Source organism: Suncus etruscus, chromosome 14 (assembly GCF_024139225.1).
Source record: "Suncus etruscus isolate mSunEtr1 chromosome 14, mSunEtr1.pri.cur, whole genome shotgun sequence".
In the NCBI taxonomy this organism is placed as follows: domain Eukaryota; kingdom Metazoa; phylum Chordata; class Mammalia; order Eulipotyphla; family Soricidae; genus Suncus; species Suncus etruscus.
In genome coordinates this window covers 40,762,882-40,779,516 of record NC_064861.1, presented here as the reverse complement: position 1 = coordinate 40,779,516, position 16,635 = coordinate 40,762,882, and the positions used below count along the sequence as shown (strand labels likewise).

The 16,635-nt window shown below is 36.3% G+C and overlaps 1 protein-coding gene across 1 annotated transcript in view; it reads left to right on the top strand.

Annotated features, from left to right (window-relative positions):
• The window catches only part of ITFG1 (integrin alpha FG-GAP repeat containing 1), a 231,289-nt gene that overhangs the window by 137,406 nt on the left and 77,248 nt on the right, over nucleotides 1–16,635 (top strand). Inside the window, exons 9-10 of the mRNA XM_049786249.1 lie at nucleotides 1,759–1,853; nucleotides 13,699–13,871. Coding sequence (XP_049642206.1) covers nucleotides 1,759–1,853; nucleotides 13,699–13,871 — 268 coding nt within the window. The remainder of the gene's footprint in view (nucleotides 1–1,758; nucleotides 1,854–13,698; nucleotides 13,872–16,635) is intronic.

The window sequence follows — 16,635 nt, the reverse complement described above, 5'->3', positions numbered from 1 at the left end:
GTTCTTGGAGTTCTGTTCCTTCCGTGTCGTTTTAATCCGTCTTCTGTATTTGGTGGTCATGGTCATTGCACTGCTTCTGGGATGGAGCCAGGGATATAGTCTTTCATTATGTTTCTAGAAGACCCGTTCAGTTGTGATTGTCTCAGTCAGATCTCTGGCATTAGAGATCTTGTTTGTTGTACAGATCGTAGACCAAAACGTCAGTTAGAGCTTTGTTGTTGGTCCCAGGGTGCGTACAGTCCAGTCATGGTTGTAACGACCAGTCATCTGTAGTTGCGATCTTGGCTTTTGCACAGATCAAGGTGACAAGTCTTCTGATTTTGGCTGGTGAGGTAGGACAACCTGCTCTTAGATCAGTTGTTCCCATTTCCTCGTTCTCAGGAATTCATTTTAGAACTGGCACATGTTGGTGTCAGCAGTATTAAGGGTGCCCCGGAAGTGATTTGATTCCTGGAGCTGTTGTGGAGAACTGTGTCGTTTCTATGTCTGGTATCCAGGAGTCAAGGCTGGACAGTCGGTGTCTAATTCGCTGGGGTCTAATTTAGGTCCACATGACATGTGATCAAGGTGTGAGATGCCCCTGTGTTGTAAAAAAGTAAGAGTTCCTATCCCTAGTAGATAAGAGCTTGTTTATATACATGAGATTTCCCCCCTTTTTTTAGTATGCCTTTGCAGAAAGAAGTGGCGCTACATTATATTGTTGGTGCATTTTGGGGTGGAAAGAGAAGAAAACAGAAATAGGACAAAAAAAATAGAGAGAGAGCATGTATTTTTTAAAAGGACCACTCTGCACCTGTTCCTCAAAAAATGTTGTACTTTAAACTATTTTTTAGTTTATTTTCCAAAATTTCCCCAACTAATAGCTTACTACTAGAATATAAGACAGGGTAAAAATCCAAATGACTGTTCTGTTAATTATGGCTTCATGTAGTGGCAATTGCTTTATTACCATAATGTGTTCATCTGCTCTGGAGAGTCAAGATTCTGCAAAATATAACTTGTGGTTGGTCTAGAAGACTGGTACAAACCTAACGAAAGTGTATGATGACCAAGCAGCATAGCACTCTGGGCTTTCAAATGAACAACCAGCACAGCTAACTGAGAATCACTAGTGAACCCCCTGGTCTCCTGAGCATTGCTAGGAAGATCAAAACAAAAACAAAAAATGAAAACACTCGTACATGCAGAAAATAGGTTTGTGGTTGCCATGCTAAGTATATGAGAAAAACTGGTGAAGGGGTCAAGAGGTACAAACCTCCAATTATAAAATAAATCATGGGTGTAATATATACAATAAGGTGCTTATAGTGTATAATTAGAAAGTTAATTAGAATGTTTTTAACTATGGCAATAGATGTTTAGTTTTTGTTCATCATTGTGCAATACCTACAATATTGTTTTATACCCGAAACTAATATTATGTCAACTTCATCTGAATTTATTTATGTATGTGTATGTATATATGTATATATATATATATTCATAGAGTTGTTTGTTGGTTGCCACATATGGATAGAGTACAATGGATGACAGTGGTGCAAACTTCAAGTATAAAATAAGTCGGATACATACAGTAAAAATAAATTATACATAATGAAACATTTGAAAGCCTTATGAGCTACTATTGGCATGCTTATTTTTCCTCTGCCAGTAATTAAGCATTAAATTATTTAGTTTTATGTAGATTTGAAACAGACTTAGAACACTTTTCTTGTGCTGTTAATAGACTCTTGAACGTTTTTGGGTTTTTTTTTGCAGATGGAGATGGACACATGGATCACTTGCTGCCGGGCTGTGAAGATAAAAACTGCCAAAAAAGCACTATCTATTTAGTGAGATCTGGAACAAAACAGGTACATTAGTTTTTTGTTTTTTGGGTTGTTGTATTCTTTTGTTTGTTTGTTTTTATTAGACTCTTTTTGTTTTTGTTGTCACTTTTGCTTTTAATTGTTTTATTTTATTTTATCTTACTATCTACCTATCTATTTATTTATTTGGAGGGGGTGGGACACACCTGGCAGCACTCATGGGTTACTCCTGGCTCTTCACTCAGAAATCCCTCCTGGCATTCTTGGGGGACCATATGAGATGATGGGAATCGAACACAGGACCATTTTGGGTCAACCAAATGCAAGGCAAATGCGCTGTCGCTGTGTTATAACTCTGGCCCCTATTTTATTTAATTTACTTATTTATTTACTTATTTATTTTGGTCTATGGGTCACACCCAGAGGCACTCAAGGGTTAGTTACTCCTGGCTCTGTGCTCAGAAATTGCTCCTAGCAGGCACAGGGAACTATATGGGATGCCAGGATTCAAACTACCATCCATCCTGAATTGGCTGCATGAAAGGCAAATAAAGGCAAATGCCCTACCACAGTGCTATCTTTCCTATCTTTCCCCTATTTTTTTTTGAATAATGTCTTTATTTAAGCACCATGTTTACAAATATAATTGTAGTTGGATTTCATTCATAAAAAGAACACCATCCTTCACCAATGCAGCATTCCCATCACCAATGTCCTCTGTTTCCCTCCTCCCCCTGCAAAAAAAGGTATATTTGTTTTAATTTTTAGTATGAACACACTTACAAAGTATATTCAGATATTTGAAAAAGAGCCAAGTAATCAGAAATGAGAGAAGCCAAAACTAAATTACTGATATCTTCATTTTAATTTAAATGCAATTAAATCTAATTTTAACTAGTTTTTATAGAAAATAATACTATATAATTATTGCTTGTAAAGAAAACTGATCTTTGATTCTATAATTAAATGTATTAACATTTTGGGATTGGTAAAGCATTTTGCTGGCAAGGCATTTTGCCTTGCATAAAATCAATAACGGTTCAATATCCAACACCCATATGATCCCCTGAGCCAGCCAAGAATAATTCTTGAGTGCAGAGGCAGAGGTAAAGCTGAGCACTACCAAGTGTGGCCCCCTAAAAAATAAAAAAGAGAAAGAATTTATGTTAACATTTTGTATGCTGAAAATCTATAAAAATATTATAACTTATTTTAAACTTACGTACAAGGATATCATGCCTGTTTCAAGGCTAATCTTATTTTTATGTGTGATTTATAGATCTTCATTTTCTAATGCTAACTTTTTACAGAACTTTAGGGCAAACTATTTACAATCTGATAATGAAATTGAAGGATTAATGTGGGAATGAAACATCATGGCATTGAAAAGTTATGATGTTGTTAGACAAATAATCAGATTTTTTTCTATTTGGGGATAATAAGAATATACATAGTTAGGAATTATCACTGTTATATTAAGATACTAAAAATCACATCTTTATATGATGAGCATTCTTAAAAGCATTTTAATATATTTTACTGCCTTGAATATTCTTTTTAAATTTTTTTAATGAAGGAACCATGATTTACAAAATTACTAATAATTGCATTTTAGGCATATAATATTTCAACACCAATCCTATCACCAATGCCTTCCTTGACTTCTTTTTTTTTATTTTGTACTTTCAGTCTGTTTGTTACTTTAGATCAAATAACACCTTTTCACTGGTCCTTATGGATTAGAAAACTTAGTAGTTATATTTTGTCTTGAAATCAAAGACCTCTATTTTTTAACTTAATAAAAACATCATGATCTACAAAGTTATTCATACTTGAACTTTAGATATACAATATTCCAGCACCAATCCCACCCCCAGTATTTACCTCCCTCTTAACATGTTCCAGACTCCATCCATACATTCATTCTCCTTCCTGCATGCCATTTAAACAGGCATCTTTTTTTTTTTTTTTTTTTTTTTGATTTTGGGGCCACACCCGGCAGTGCTCAAGGGTTACTACTGGCTGTCTGCTCAGAAATAGCTCCTGGCAGGCACAGGGGACCATATGGGACACCGGGATTCAAACCAACCACCTTTGGTCCTGGATCGGCTGCTTGCAAGGCAAACACCGCTGTGCTATCTCTCCGGGCCCCTAAACAGGCATCTTTTTAAGTTTAATTGTTAAAGTTTAGCTCTCATGATTTCAGTGTTGTTGACTCCCATGTTTGTATACTTACTTCTGACCTTCCTTAACACCTTAATTATTTTTTAGTGAAAATTTTATTTTTTTAAATAATTTATTTAAGCACAATGGTAAAAAACATGTTCATAATTGAGTTTCAGCCATAAAAACACACAGCCCCCTTCACCAGTGCAACTTTCCTACCACCAGTGTTCCCCTGTTTTCTACCTTCCCCCACCCCTACCTGTCTTCAAGACAGGCATTGTATTTCTATCATCATCATGGTAGCTATTTGTGTACTTATTTCTCTAACTGCATTTACCACTCTTTGTGATAAGTTTGTTATCTTTATTGTCTCTGGTTGTTACTATTATACTTTTATTTTTCTTAAATCCTACATATGAGTGAGACTATTCTGTGCTTTCTTCTCTCCCTTTGACTTATTTAACTGAACATATTAGTCTCCAAATCCATCATGTATAAGCAAATTTCATGACTTCATTTCTTCTAACAGCTGCAAAGTATTCCATTATATAGATGTACCACAGCTTCTTTGGTCACTCATCTATTGTTGGGATTCTGGGTTGTTTCCAGATTATGGCTATTGTAAATGTTGCTATGAACATAGGAGAACAGAGGGCAGTTTTGTGTTGTGTTTTTTGTATTAGTGGAGTATATCCCTAGGCGTGGTATAGCTGGATCATGTTGGAGCTCAATTTTCAGTTCTTTTGAAGAATCTCCATATTGTTTTCCGTAAGGGCTGGACTAGATAGCATTCCCACCAGCAGTGATTGAGAGTTCCTTTCTCTCCACATCCCCGCCAGCCCTAATTGTTCTTGTTCTTTGTGATGTGTGCCAGTCTGTGGCGTGAAATATTTCATTGTTGTTTGGATTTGCATCTCCCTCTATGATTAGTGATGTGAAACATTTTTTCATGTGCCTTTTTGCCATCTGCATTTCTTTTATCAAATGTCTGTTCATTTCTTCTCCCCATTTTTTGATGGGGTTAGATTTTTTTCTTGTTAAGTTCTGTCAGTACCTTGTATATCTTAGATATTTGTCTTTTATCTGATGAATGTTGTGTGAATTTTTCCCATTTCATTTCTGTTTCCTTTGAATTGCAGAAACTTCTCAGTTTAATGTAATTCCATTTGTTTATCTCTGCTTCCACTTTTTGGGACAGTGGTGTTTTCTCTTTGAAAATGCCTTTAGTTTTAGTGCCATGGAGTGTTTGTATGTACCTTATAATTTGAGTCAGATATCAAGGACTTTAATCCATTTACTTTGACGTTTGTACATGGTGTTAGATAGAGGTCCAAGTTTGCTTTGGACCAGTTGTGGTGGACTAGTTGTCCCACATCTCATGTTAAAGAGGATTTCCTTGGTCCATTTTGCATTTCTTGCCCATTTATCAAAGATTAATTGATTATGTCTGAGGATCATTCTCTGAATATTCAAGTCTATTCCATTGGTCTGAGAGTCTGTCTATTTTAGCACCATGCTTTTAATGACTATTGCTTTGTAGTACAATTTAAAGTTGGGAAAAACAGTGCCTCTCATCTTCTTTTTCCTCAGGGTTGCTTTTGCTATTGTTGGCCATTTGTTCCAGATGAATTTCAGGAGTGTTGTATCCACTTAATTGAAGAATTGCATTAAATGATTGCATTAAATCTGTATAATGCATTCAGGAATATTGCCATTTCAGTGATGCTAATACTCCCAATTCATGAGCAGGGTATATGTCTCCATTTCCTTATGTCCTATTTTATTTATTGAAGCAATATATATGTACATATATACATATATGTGTGTGTGTGTGTATACATATATATATATATATATATATATATATATATATATATATATATATATATATTTGGCTTTTGGATCACACCCGGCAGCGCTCAGGGGTTACTCCTGGCTCTACACTCAGAAATCGCTCCTAGCAGTCTCGGGGGACCATATGGAATGCCGGGATTTGAACCACCATCCTTCTGCATACAAGGCAAATGCCTTACCTCCATGCTATCTCTCTGGCCCCTTGAAGCAATATTTTATAGTTTTCTTTGTATAGGTCCTTCACTTCTTTCAGTTAAGTTGACTCCAAAGTATTTGAATTTCTGTGGTGTTATTGTAAATTAGATTGTTGTCTTAATGTTTATTTCTTCTCTATCATTTTTGTATAATTAGGCCATTGATTTTTGTGAATTAATTTTGTAGCCTATGAATCTATTGTTTCTAGGAGCTTTTTGATAGATTTAGGATTTTCTAAGTATAGTATCATGTCAACTGCAAACAGTGAGAGCTTGACTTCTTTCTTTCCTATCTGGATGTTTTCTTTCTTGATATGTTTTTCACTCCTAATTACTATTGCAAGTACTTTCAGTACTATATTGAATAAGTGTAAGAGAGGGGGCAGCCTTTGCTTTGCTAGGTCTTAAGGGAAAGACTTTCAGTTTTCTCCATTGAGTATAATATTTGCTATTGGCTTGTGCTAAATGGCCTTGATGATATTGAGAAAAGTTCCTTCCATTCCCATCTTGTTGAAAGTTTTTATCATGAATGTGTGTTGGACCTTATCAAATGCTTTCTCTGCATCTTTTGAAATGATCATATGGTTTTTAATTTTCCTTTTGTTGATGTGATGCATTATGTTGATTGACTTGCAAATGTTGAACCACCCTTTCATCTCCAGAATGAATCCTGCTTAGTCATGGTGTATGACTTTCTTGATGAGGTATAGGATCCTATTCACTAGGATTTTGTTAAGGATCGTTGCATCCATGTTCATCAGGGATATTGGTCTGTAGTTCTCTTTTTTGGTGGCACCTCTGTCTGGTTTTGATATCAGGATGATATTAGCTTCATAAAAACTACTTGGGATTGTTTCTGTCTCTTCAATTTCCTGGAAAAGCATGAAAAGTATAGGTAGTAGATGTTCTTGGAAGGTTTTAAAGAATTTGTTAGTGAACCATCAAGGCCTGGGCTTTTGTTTTTGGGAAGTTTTTTGATTACCATTTTAATTTCCTCAATAGTGATGGATCTGTTTAGATATACTAGATCATCATGGTTCAATCTTGGGAGGTTATAAGAGTCCAAGAATCTATCCATTTCTTTCAGTTTCTCATTATCTGTGGCATAGAGTTTCTCAAAGTAGTCTCTGAATACCCTTTGAATTTCTGTGGTATCTGTAGTATCTGTAGTAATCTGCCCGCTTCCATTTTTGATTTGGCTTGTTTTTTTCTCACCCTTTCTTTGTGAGTTTTGCTCATGGATCTTTTTGCTTATGGATCTTATGGATTTTCAAAGAACCAACTCTTGCTTTCATTAAAATTTTGTATCTTTTTTTTTTCTTGGATGTCCCATTCATTGAATTCTGCTCTAACCTTTATTATTTCCTTCCATCATTTTTTTTCTCCCGACTATGCTCTTCAGTTCAATTTAAAATGGCCTATTTAGTGACCTAATGGTGGTGCTTGTACATTGGATGACTATAACTCAATCATGAACAACTTTATCTGTGATAAAAAAAAAAGCTAATTGTATCATAAACAACCTTGTAATCCTGGTGTTTAAAATAAAATAAATTAAAATAAACAGCCTATTTTCTGGTCTTTGGTACTAGTTGAGCCTTATGTGTTACTTTTTAGACTGATTTAAATTGCTAGATTATACAGACCTGTTACTACTGTTAAAGTTTCACATGTCTGCATGTGCCACAGAGACAAGAATTTGTAGCTCTAAAAGATTTGGTGGCTTGGAAGTTTCATAAAGTTAAGTCGTGGAGCTGAACTGTTTTTGAAAGAGGCTGTAGAGTGTGACATTCAGCTTCTGTATTTCTTGCAGAAATGGAATCACACACACACACACACACACACACACACACACACCACTTCAGCTCTGGAGATTTCTCAGTGATTTTTGTCCTTGACTAGTGCTTCTTCATAGGGTTTTCTTGATTGGCAACCAAACAAGGCAACAAATCAAGGCAGTCAATCAAAGTTGCCACCGACTTATAACCAGGACCTGACTACCTGTACTTGCAGCCAGTATTTTCTTTTGTAGTTTGGTGGAAGAGGCAGGCTGCTGGGTTTTTTCTTGGTGGGTTGGATGTTGGAGGGCTTGGCCCAATCTCTTTTCACTAGGGAAAAAAAAAGTCAGCCCTATAGTCCAATCTCACCTGTGAAGGTTTCAGGTGTCTCAAACTCAATTTACCTGGGGGCCACAGGAAGCAGTCAGGGTGATCCTTGAGTGCAAAGTCAGTAGTAAGCCTTGAACATTGGGGAGTGTGACCCAAACAACTAAAACAAAACAAAACAAAAAAAGATTCCTCAACGGCAGGGCCACAAAATGTTGTACAGAGGGCCACAAACGGTCCGCAGGCCGCGAGTTTGAGACCCCTGGTAGATGCTCATGTGAAACTGGCAATTGCTCTTGGAGGGGGTAGAGGGTAGCATTTGGCTGCTGTAGTTCATGCAGAAAGGAGAATCTCCCCCAAGACTGACCTTTATGATAGTGCCACACATTTATAAAGACCTGAGAGGTTATCAGTGCCAATATTTTTGTTTTCCACTTTTTATTCTTTCTGGCAGATCCGGTAGCTCCACTTACAGGCTGAGCAAGCACCTTTCCCTCAGGACTCCTGCTTGTTTGCTTGTTCTCTTCATGGGCTGCAACACTGTTTAACATTTCACCATCTTCATTCTTTACTAAAATGCATTATAGTAAAAGGGCTTCTGCCAACTGAGATAGTTTAGGAAGTCTTTCTAAGATGATTTAGATTTTAACACAGTAACTTACCCTGATTTTCTGTTCTATACTACTTATCATTCACAACTTATCACTTACATCTTACCTCTACATTTCCTATTCTTCAGTATCTCTTTGGATATTCATATTCTCTTATAATGTCGTACAAACAATTATGACTCTTCTAGGTCCTTGAAGACTGTTGTCAGAATTTGAATAGAGATTACGTGAAATCTATAATAGCTTAGGTAGGATAATTATTTTAACAATATAAATTATTCTAATCCATGAGTATTGAATAATTTTTTATTCTTTAAGGTAATGGAAAAATTCTTCTGTCTCATTCTTTTGGGGGAGGGGGTGCCACACCTGGTGATGCTCAGGGGTTACTCCTGGCTATGCGCTCAGAAATCACTCCTGGCTTGGAGAATCATATGGGATGCCAAGATCCTAAGCTAGCGCCGACCAGGCAGACACCTTACTGCTCCGTGCAACTACTCTGGTCCCTCTGTCTCATTCTTTTTTTTTTTTTTATTGTAAGAATTTATTCAAGAGACAAAATTGATTAACATAATGAGGTAAGCTAACATAACATAATATAGTGACATAACATAACATATAATATAATTGATATAATAATAATACATGTAAGTCAAAGAAAGTTTCTGATTAAAAACATATTTTTTTTCCATAATGGCTTACATATCTTTCACAGTAGTGTTTTAGGTACATATTAACATTGAATCAGGGGAATACACATCACCAACTATGTCCTCCCCCCATTTCAGTTCCCTTTCTACAACCCATATACCCCACCATCACCCCCCCCCGGGCTGCTAGAGTAGGTGGACCCCTCTTTGTCTGGCTTACTACTAGTGATCTCATATCTGTTTGGTCCTGGAACCCTCGTTTCCCCTTCTATTTAAGAGGCAGAGCTAGAAAAATCCATCCTGACATCGAAAGACTTTATCCCAGGCTCCAGTCTAGGAGCAACATAATGACCAAGAATACCAACTACAGAAGATGGATTAAAACGACACTGAAGAAACATAACTGCTAGAACCACAAAGAAAGACTTCATAAACTCCATTCCCTGAGCTGCACAGCCACAAAGATCTCTAGAAACAGAGTTCTGATTTTACCATCCACAAAGATCTCTAGAAACAGAGGTCTGATTTTACCATCCAAGACAAAGCAGAAGTCTTCCGCACACAGGAAAGCAGCAAGGGGAGAGTAAATGATCATGCAAGGAGTCTAGAGTTAATCCCATGACAGTATACTTCAGGGGTGGAGAAGCCCTGTGTCTCCTAGGTCAAGGGAATTCCCTCTACAATAACACCAATAGTTGCTGTGCCTATGCAGGGGGATAAAGAAAAGGAGAAAAAAAAAAGCACAAAACAGTCATTTTTCCACATGTTTATTTATCGATTGATCAATTTTTTTGACGTCTTTATTTTGGTGTGGAGATTACAGTTGATGTCTCCAATATTATTTTATTTTATTTTGTATCCCTCTGTCTCATTCTTAACTGATTTCAAGCTATCTTAGTATAGAGCTCTCACTTTTGTTATTGGTTCCTAGAAACTTGATATTTTTGGATATTCTAAATGGAATAGAATCCTTGATCTCTTTTTGCTACTGATTCGTTTTATGATATAAGAATGAAACTGATTTTTCTGTGTTCGCTTTCTAGCTGGATACTTTGCTATATTGATTTGTTGTTTCTAAGAGGTTTTTTGTGGCCTCTTTAGTATCTATGTGTGTATTATCACATCATATGCAAATACTGATAATTTAACTTCTTTTTCAGTTAGGAGACAATTGGTTTGCTTTTCGTGCCTGATAGCTCTAGCCAATTATGTCTAGCCAACACAGCTAATACTATAGTGAATAAAAATGGAAGCAGTGGATATCCTTTGCCTGTGCCTGATCTCAGAGAAATTGGTTTTAGTTTTTGACTAGTAAGAATGATTCTGGTTGCGAGTTTATTTTATTTGGCCTTTACTATCTTGAGGAAAGTTTCATCTACCCCTGTTCTGTTTAGAATTTTTTATCACAAATTGGCAGCACATATACTAAAATTGGAACAATACAGAGAATTTTTTTTTATCAAAAATGGATGTTGGATCATGTCACACCATTTTCTTTTAGTAGTGTTTTGTTTAACTTCCACATGTTGAAAATTTTCTCCCATCTTTGTGTGCCTAATTTCTACTTTCATAGCATTATAGTCTGAGAAGATACTTTGTAAAAGTTTGATATTTGTAAATTTACATATTGTTCAATTATGTACAATTATGTGATCTATCTTAGAGAACTTATATGTACAAGAGAGAAGAATGTGTATTCTTCTTTGGGGGTATGAAAAAAACTGTATATATCCAACAATCCAGTTTTTTTAGCCCTCATTTAGGACTTTTGTCTCTTTACTGACATTTTGTCTGGTTGATCTGTCTAGTGGTGAAAGTAGAGTGTTAAAGTCTCCTACTACGATTGTTTCTGTCAGTGTGTTTCATCTTTTTGTTTGATAGCAGAAGCTTTATGAACTTTGCTTGGCCTTTAATTGGTTAATAATAGTATTTCTTGACACCTACCAATCAATAGTGACCACTGTCTTGAATTACCTCCTTTATACTGATGCTTTTTGTTCTATTTAAGTATGACTGTCTCAGCAGCTATTTTTCTATTGGTTTATATGATTGATTTCCATCCTTTAATGCTGAATCTATATTTATCCTGTGAGTTCAGTTTCCTAAAGACAGCAAATGAATGAATTTTCTTTCATTCCATGCAGCTACTCTTTTTATAGTGGAGTTTAGTCCATTGACATTGAGGATGATTAATGAAATATGGTTTGGGTTGTCATCTTTGTATATGAATATGTAGAATCTAGTTGTTTCTCAAGAGTCTGTTATTTTATGTTGCCCTTCAGTAATGAATGAAGATTTGGTTTAGTCACTGCAAATGCTGCCAGTTCTTATTTGTCTGTTTCTTGAAGTTTCTCATCCGTCCATCAAATCTAATGATAGTTTCACAGAGTAGTGGACCCTAGACTGGAAGGTTTATTTTTTTATTCAATATTTGAACATATCACACCACTCTTTCTAAAGATACTAAATGCAGGGTTTATTTGGAATCCCTATGTTGTTTCCCTGATTTTTGAGGGTTTTATTTCTTTTTATTTTTTGCCTTTTTAAGTAGTCTGTCTTTATATTTTTGATTACTGTATGTATGGGCACAGTTTTGTTTTAGTCTATTTTATTTGGTAATCTTTGGGCCTCTTGAATCTGTGCAGGTGTTTCTCTTAGAAATCAGGAAAGTTCTAGGTAATTATTTTTTCTGCTCTTCATCAAGGAGGCTTGAGACTATTGGATTGTTTGCCAGGACCATTGTCTCTGTTTGCTAGAGCATTTGAATTTCTTTGTTTCTTCATTGCCTTTTTTTACAGATTAGTGGGCACTATGATTTCAGCTTCAGATTCCTAATTATCTGAGATTTAAACTGTTTCTTTATATTTCAGTAAACTGTTACTCTACAATCTGATCTAACAATTCCAGTGTCCTAACGCACTATACTGTTTATACAAGTGAATATTGATCTCTTTAGCATAAATTATAACTATGGAAGTATTTGATGTGAAATATCAAAACCAGAAACAGTTAGTGAGTTGTAGTGGTGAAGTCAGGGTATAGAGGTGGTTACATTAGCAGCAGCCACATAGTTTTGGGTTCCAGAGGTGACGATGCCATGGGGGGAGTATGTGAGCTTTCTTCCTCAATGCAAGGGTACAACGGAGAAGGGGCACATATACAGAAACAGTGAGACTAGCAGGTGTAAGAGCCTTTGACTCACTTATATGACATAAGTGGCTGTTGACAGCATTGTGGCTCCTTTCTAGTACAAGGGCACAATGGGAAAGTGGCACATCATAGCGGCAATAGGGCAATTTTGTTTGATTTTTTGGGGGGATTGGGTATTTTTGGGTTCTGATGCCCATTTTGGATTTTGATGCTCAGCAGCTACCCTCATCTGTGTACTTGAGAGTGGCTTCTAATGGTGTTCTGGAGATTTTAAGGTGCTTTGAATTAAAACAAATCTCCCAACTGTAAACCATGTAAATCATGTACTCAGCCACCCCATATAAATATTTTTAAGTTGAACTATGATTTAAATATCAGTTAGGGGCCGGAGAGATAGCACAGCGTTAGCGCGTTTGCCTTGCAAGCACTGACCCAGGAGCAATAATGGTTCGAATCCCGGCATCCCATATGGTCCCCTGTTCCTGCCAGGAGTGATTTCTTTCTTTTTTTTTTTTTTTTTTTTTTGGTTTTTGGGCCACACCCGGTGACGCTCCTGGCTATGCGCTCAGAAGTCGCTCCTGGCTTGGGGGACCATATGGGACACCGGGGGATCGAACCGCGGTCCGTCTCCTAGGCTAGCGCAGGTAAGGCAGCACCTTACCTCGAGCGCCACCGCCCGGCCCCAGGAGTGATTTCTTAGCAAAGAGCCAGGGGTAACCCCTGAGCAACACCAGGTGTGGCCCAAAAACCAAAAATAAATAAATATCAGTTAAATTCTAAAATTTTGTTCTTCTGTGATATATTCAGTGAGTCACTTACTTATCAAATTAAATATCAATATCCAACTATATTGTGAAGGTAACAAAATAATGTAAAATGATTCTATCTTTAGGTTTTGTTTTGTTTTGTTTTGTTTAGCTTTTGGGTATACCTGACTCAGGGCTTATCCCTGGATATGCACTCAGTGCCCACTCCTATAGGTTTTCAGTACTACATCAATTGCTGGAAATTGAACTCAAGCCAACCACTTTCAAAGCAAATGCTCTACTCATTTGCGATCTTTCCAAGATCCTCATGAGAACTTTTAACAAGTAATTTGTAAGTCAGAATAATTTTTCTAAAATAGCTATAAAATATAATCCTTTTCTCTTTATCCATAGTGGATTCCAGTTCTACAGGATTTCAGCAATAAGGGCACAGTGTGGGGCTTTGTACCATTTGTGCCTGAACAGCGACCTACTGAAATACCAATGCCAATTACCCTTCATATTGGAGACTATAACATGGATGGCTACCCAGATGCTCTAGCCATACTGAAGAATACTTCTGGAAGGTATGGATATTAAGTTAAGTGATAAATATTTGTAAATTATTTTCATGGTACTCTTATTAAGTAGCAAAAAGACAGCTTAATTTAACTCTTTAAGGAATTTAATTGTCTCTGACTGTCATTTTACATGTCACTTACATGTCCATGTCACTTTACATGGCCTCAGAATAGCAAACAACTTAGGAATACTTGTTCTTTTTCAAAATTTACATTTTAAGGAATAAAAATGAATATCTAATAGAAAATAAAAGTCATATTTTTAGTTAACAAAACATGATGTTTTTTTTTGGGGGGGGTTGGTTTTTGGGTCACATCTGGTGGTGCTAAGAGTTACTCCAGGCTTTGTGTTCAGAAGTCACTCCTGGCAGGCTCAGGAGACCTATATGGGATGCCAGATTTGAATCAGGGTCCGTCCTGTGTTGGCCACATGGAAGGCAAACATCTTACCGCTGTGCTATTGCTCCGGCCAATGGACTTTTGATTTTCAGAGGTTATATAATGAAACTATGGTCCACTGATTTGAGAAGATTCTTACTGTTAATCCTGTTGTTATCTGTTTGGTTCCTTACAGTTTAAATTTTGGACAGATTTTATTAGAGTTAAACCCTGTGTCAACATGTAAACTTGTTTTTGATTAAAGAATTTTTTTTATCCAAAAAAGGATGTTTTAAAAGGCTTAGTTTTTATATGCAAATGATGGTTATGTCATGGTGCATACTCTTACCACCTGTGTGACATTGAAAAAACTAAATTTCTCCGGAGATAGAGCATAGCAGCGTTTGCCTTGCAAGCAGCCGATCCAGGACCTAAGATGGTTGGTTCGAATCCCGGCGTCCCATATGGTCCCTCGTGCCTGCCAGGAGCTATTTCTGAGCAGATAGCCAGGAGTAACCCTGAGCACTGCCGGGTTTGGCCCCAAAGCCAAAAGAAAAGAAAAGAAAAAACTAAATTTCTCATCTGAAAAATAAAATAGTAGCAGTTATACCTCCCTTGTGATGTTTTATTGAAGAATCATTGGGATAAAAATGAATAAAGCAAGTAATAAAATATTCAATATTCTGACTTAATTTCAGTGCATGTCTTATTGTCCTTTATTTTATAATGGCATTGAAAAATTTAACATTACTAGATATTATTTGTATGTACTAAAAGGTATGAATACTTTATTGTATTACATTGTCAGTAACTTTATTTTAGTATTTTTTAACTTTATTTTATTGAACCCATAGTGATTTACAAAGTCCTCTGTAGTTGGATTTCAAACAGAATGAATCAGGACCAGTAGTACATCACCAGTTTTGAGGAAGGGATTTTTGAATTGTATTTTTTTGTTTCTAGGGTATGTCCCTAGGAGTGATATAGCTGAATCATATGGGACCTCAATTTCCAGTTTTTTTGATGAATCTTCATATTGTTTTTCATAAAGGCTGGACTAGACAGCTTTCCTACCAGTAAAGAATGAGTTTCTTTCTGTCCACATCCCGCCAGCACTGATGGTTCTTGGTCTTTGTGATGTGTGCCAATCTCTGTGGCGTGAGATTGTACCTCACTGTTGTTTTGATTTGCATCTCCCTGATAATTAATGATGTGCAGCATGTTTTCATGTGCCTTTTGGCCGTTTGTATTTCTTCTTTGAGGAAGTGTCTGTTCATTTATTTTCCCCACTTTTTGATGGGGTTAGATTTTTTTTCTTGCTAAGTTCTGTTAGTCCCTTGTATATTTTGGATATTAGCCCCTTATCTGATAGGTATTGGGTGAATAGTTTTTCCCATTCTGTGGGTGGCTTTTGTATCCTAGGCACTATTTCTGTTGAGGCGCAGAAGCTTCTCAGCTTAATATAGTCAGTCCGATCTGTTTATCAAAGATTAGTTGGTTGTATGCCTGGGAATATTCTCTGAATATTCAAGTCTATTCCACTGATCTGAGGGTCTGTCTTTATTCCAGTACCATGATGTTTCAATACCTATTGTTTTGTAATACTCTTTAAATTTGGGGAAAATAATGACTTCAATCTTCCTTTTCCCAAGGATTGCTTTAGCTATTTGTGGGTATTTATTGTTACAAATTAATATCAGTGTTTAATTAATTTTTTTTTAAAAATGTCATGGGTCTCTTTAAAGGAATGCATTAAATCTGTACAATACTTTGGGAAGTATTGCCATTTTAATGATATCAGTTCTGCCAATCCTTGAGCATGGTATGTGTCTCCATTCCCTGTGTCCTCTCATATTTTTTTAAGTAGGCTTTTGTAGTTTTCTTTGTATAGGTCCTTCATATCTTTACTTAAGTTAACTCCAAGATATTGTTTGTGTGGCACTAATGTGAATGGGATTGTTTTTTTAATGTCCATTTCTTTTCTATCATTCTTAGATATAAGAAGGCCATTGATTTTTGTGTGTTAATTTTGTAGCTTGCCACTTTGCTATCTGAATCTATTATTTCTAGAAGCTTTTTGGCAGTCTTTAGGGTTTTCTAAATATAGTATCATGTCATCTGCAAACAGTGAGAGCTTGACTTCTTTCCTATCAGGATGCCCTTGATATCTTTTCTTGCCTAATTGCTTTGGCAAGTACTTCAAGAGAGGGGAGTCTGTGCTGCTTTTAAAGTGGGTTTGAATCTGTAAAATTTCCAAGCTGTTGAGTATCCATGAAGCTGTGTATCCTTCCTTCATACCTGAAGGAAAGTCTGGCTAGGGAAACATTTATGTTGAAGCATTCAATTCATTGAGTTTTTTCACTATAACCCACCACTGCCTTTGGGTCTTGAG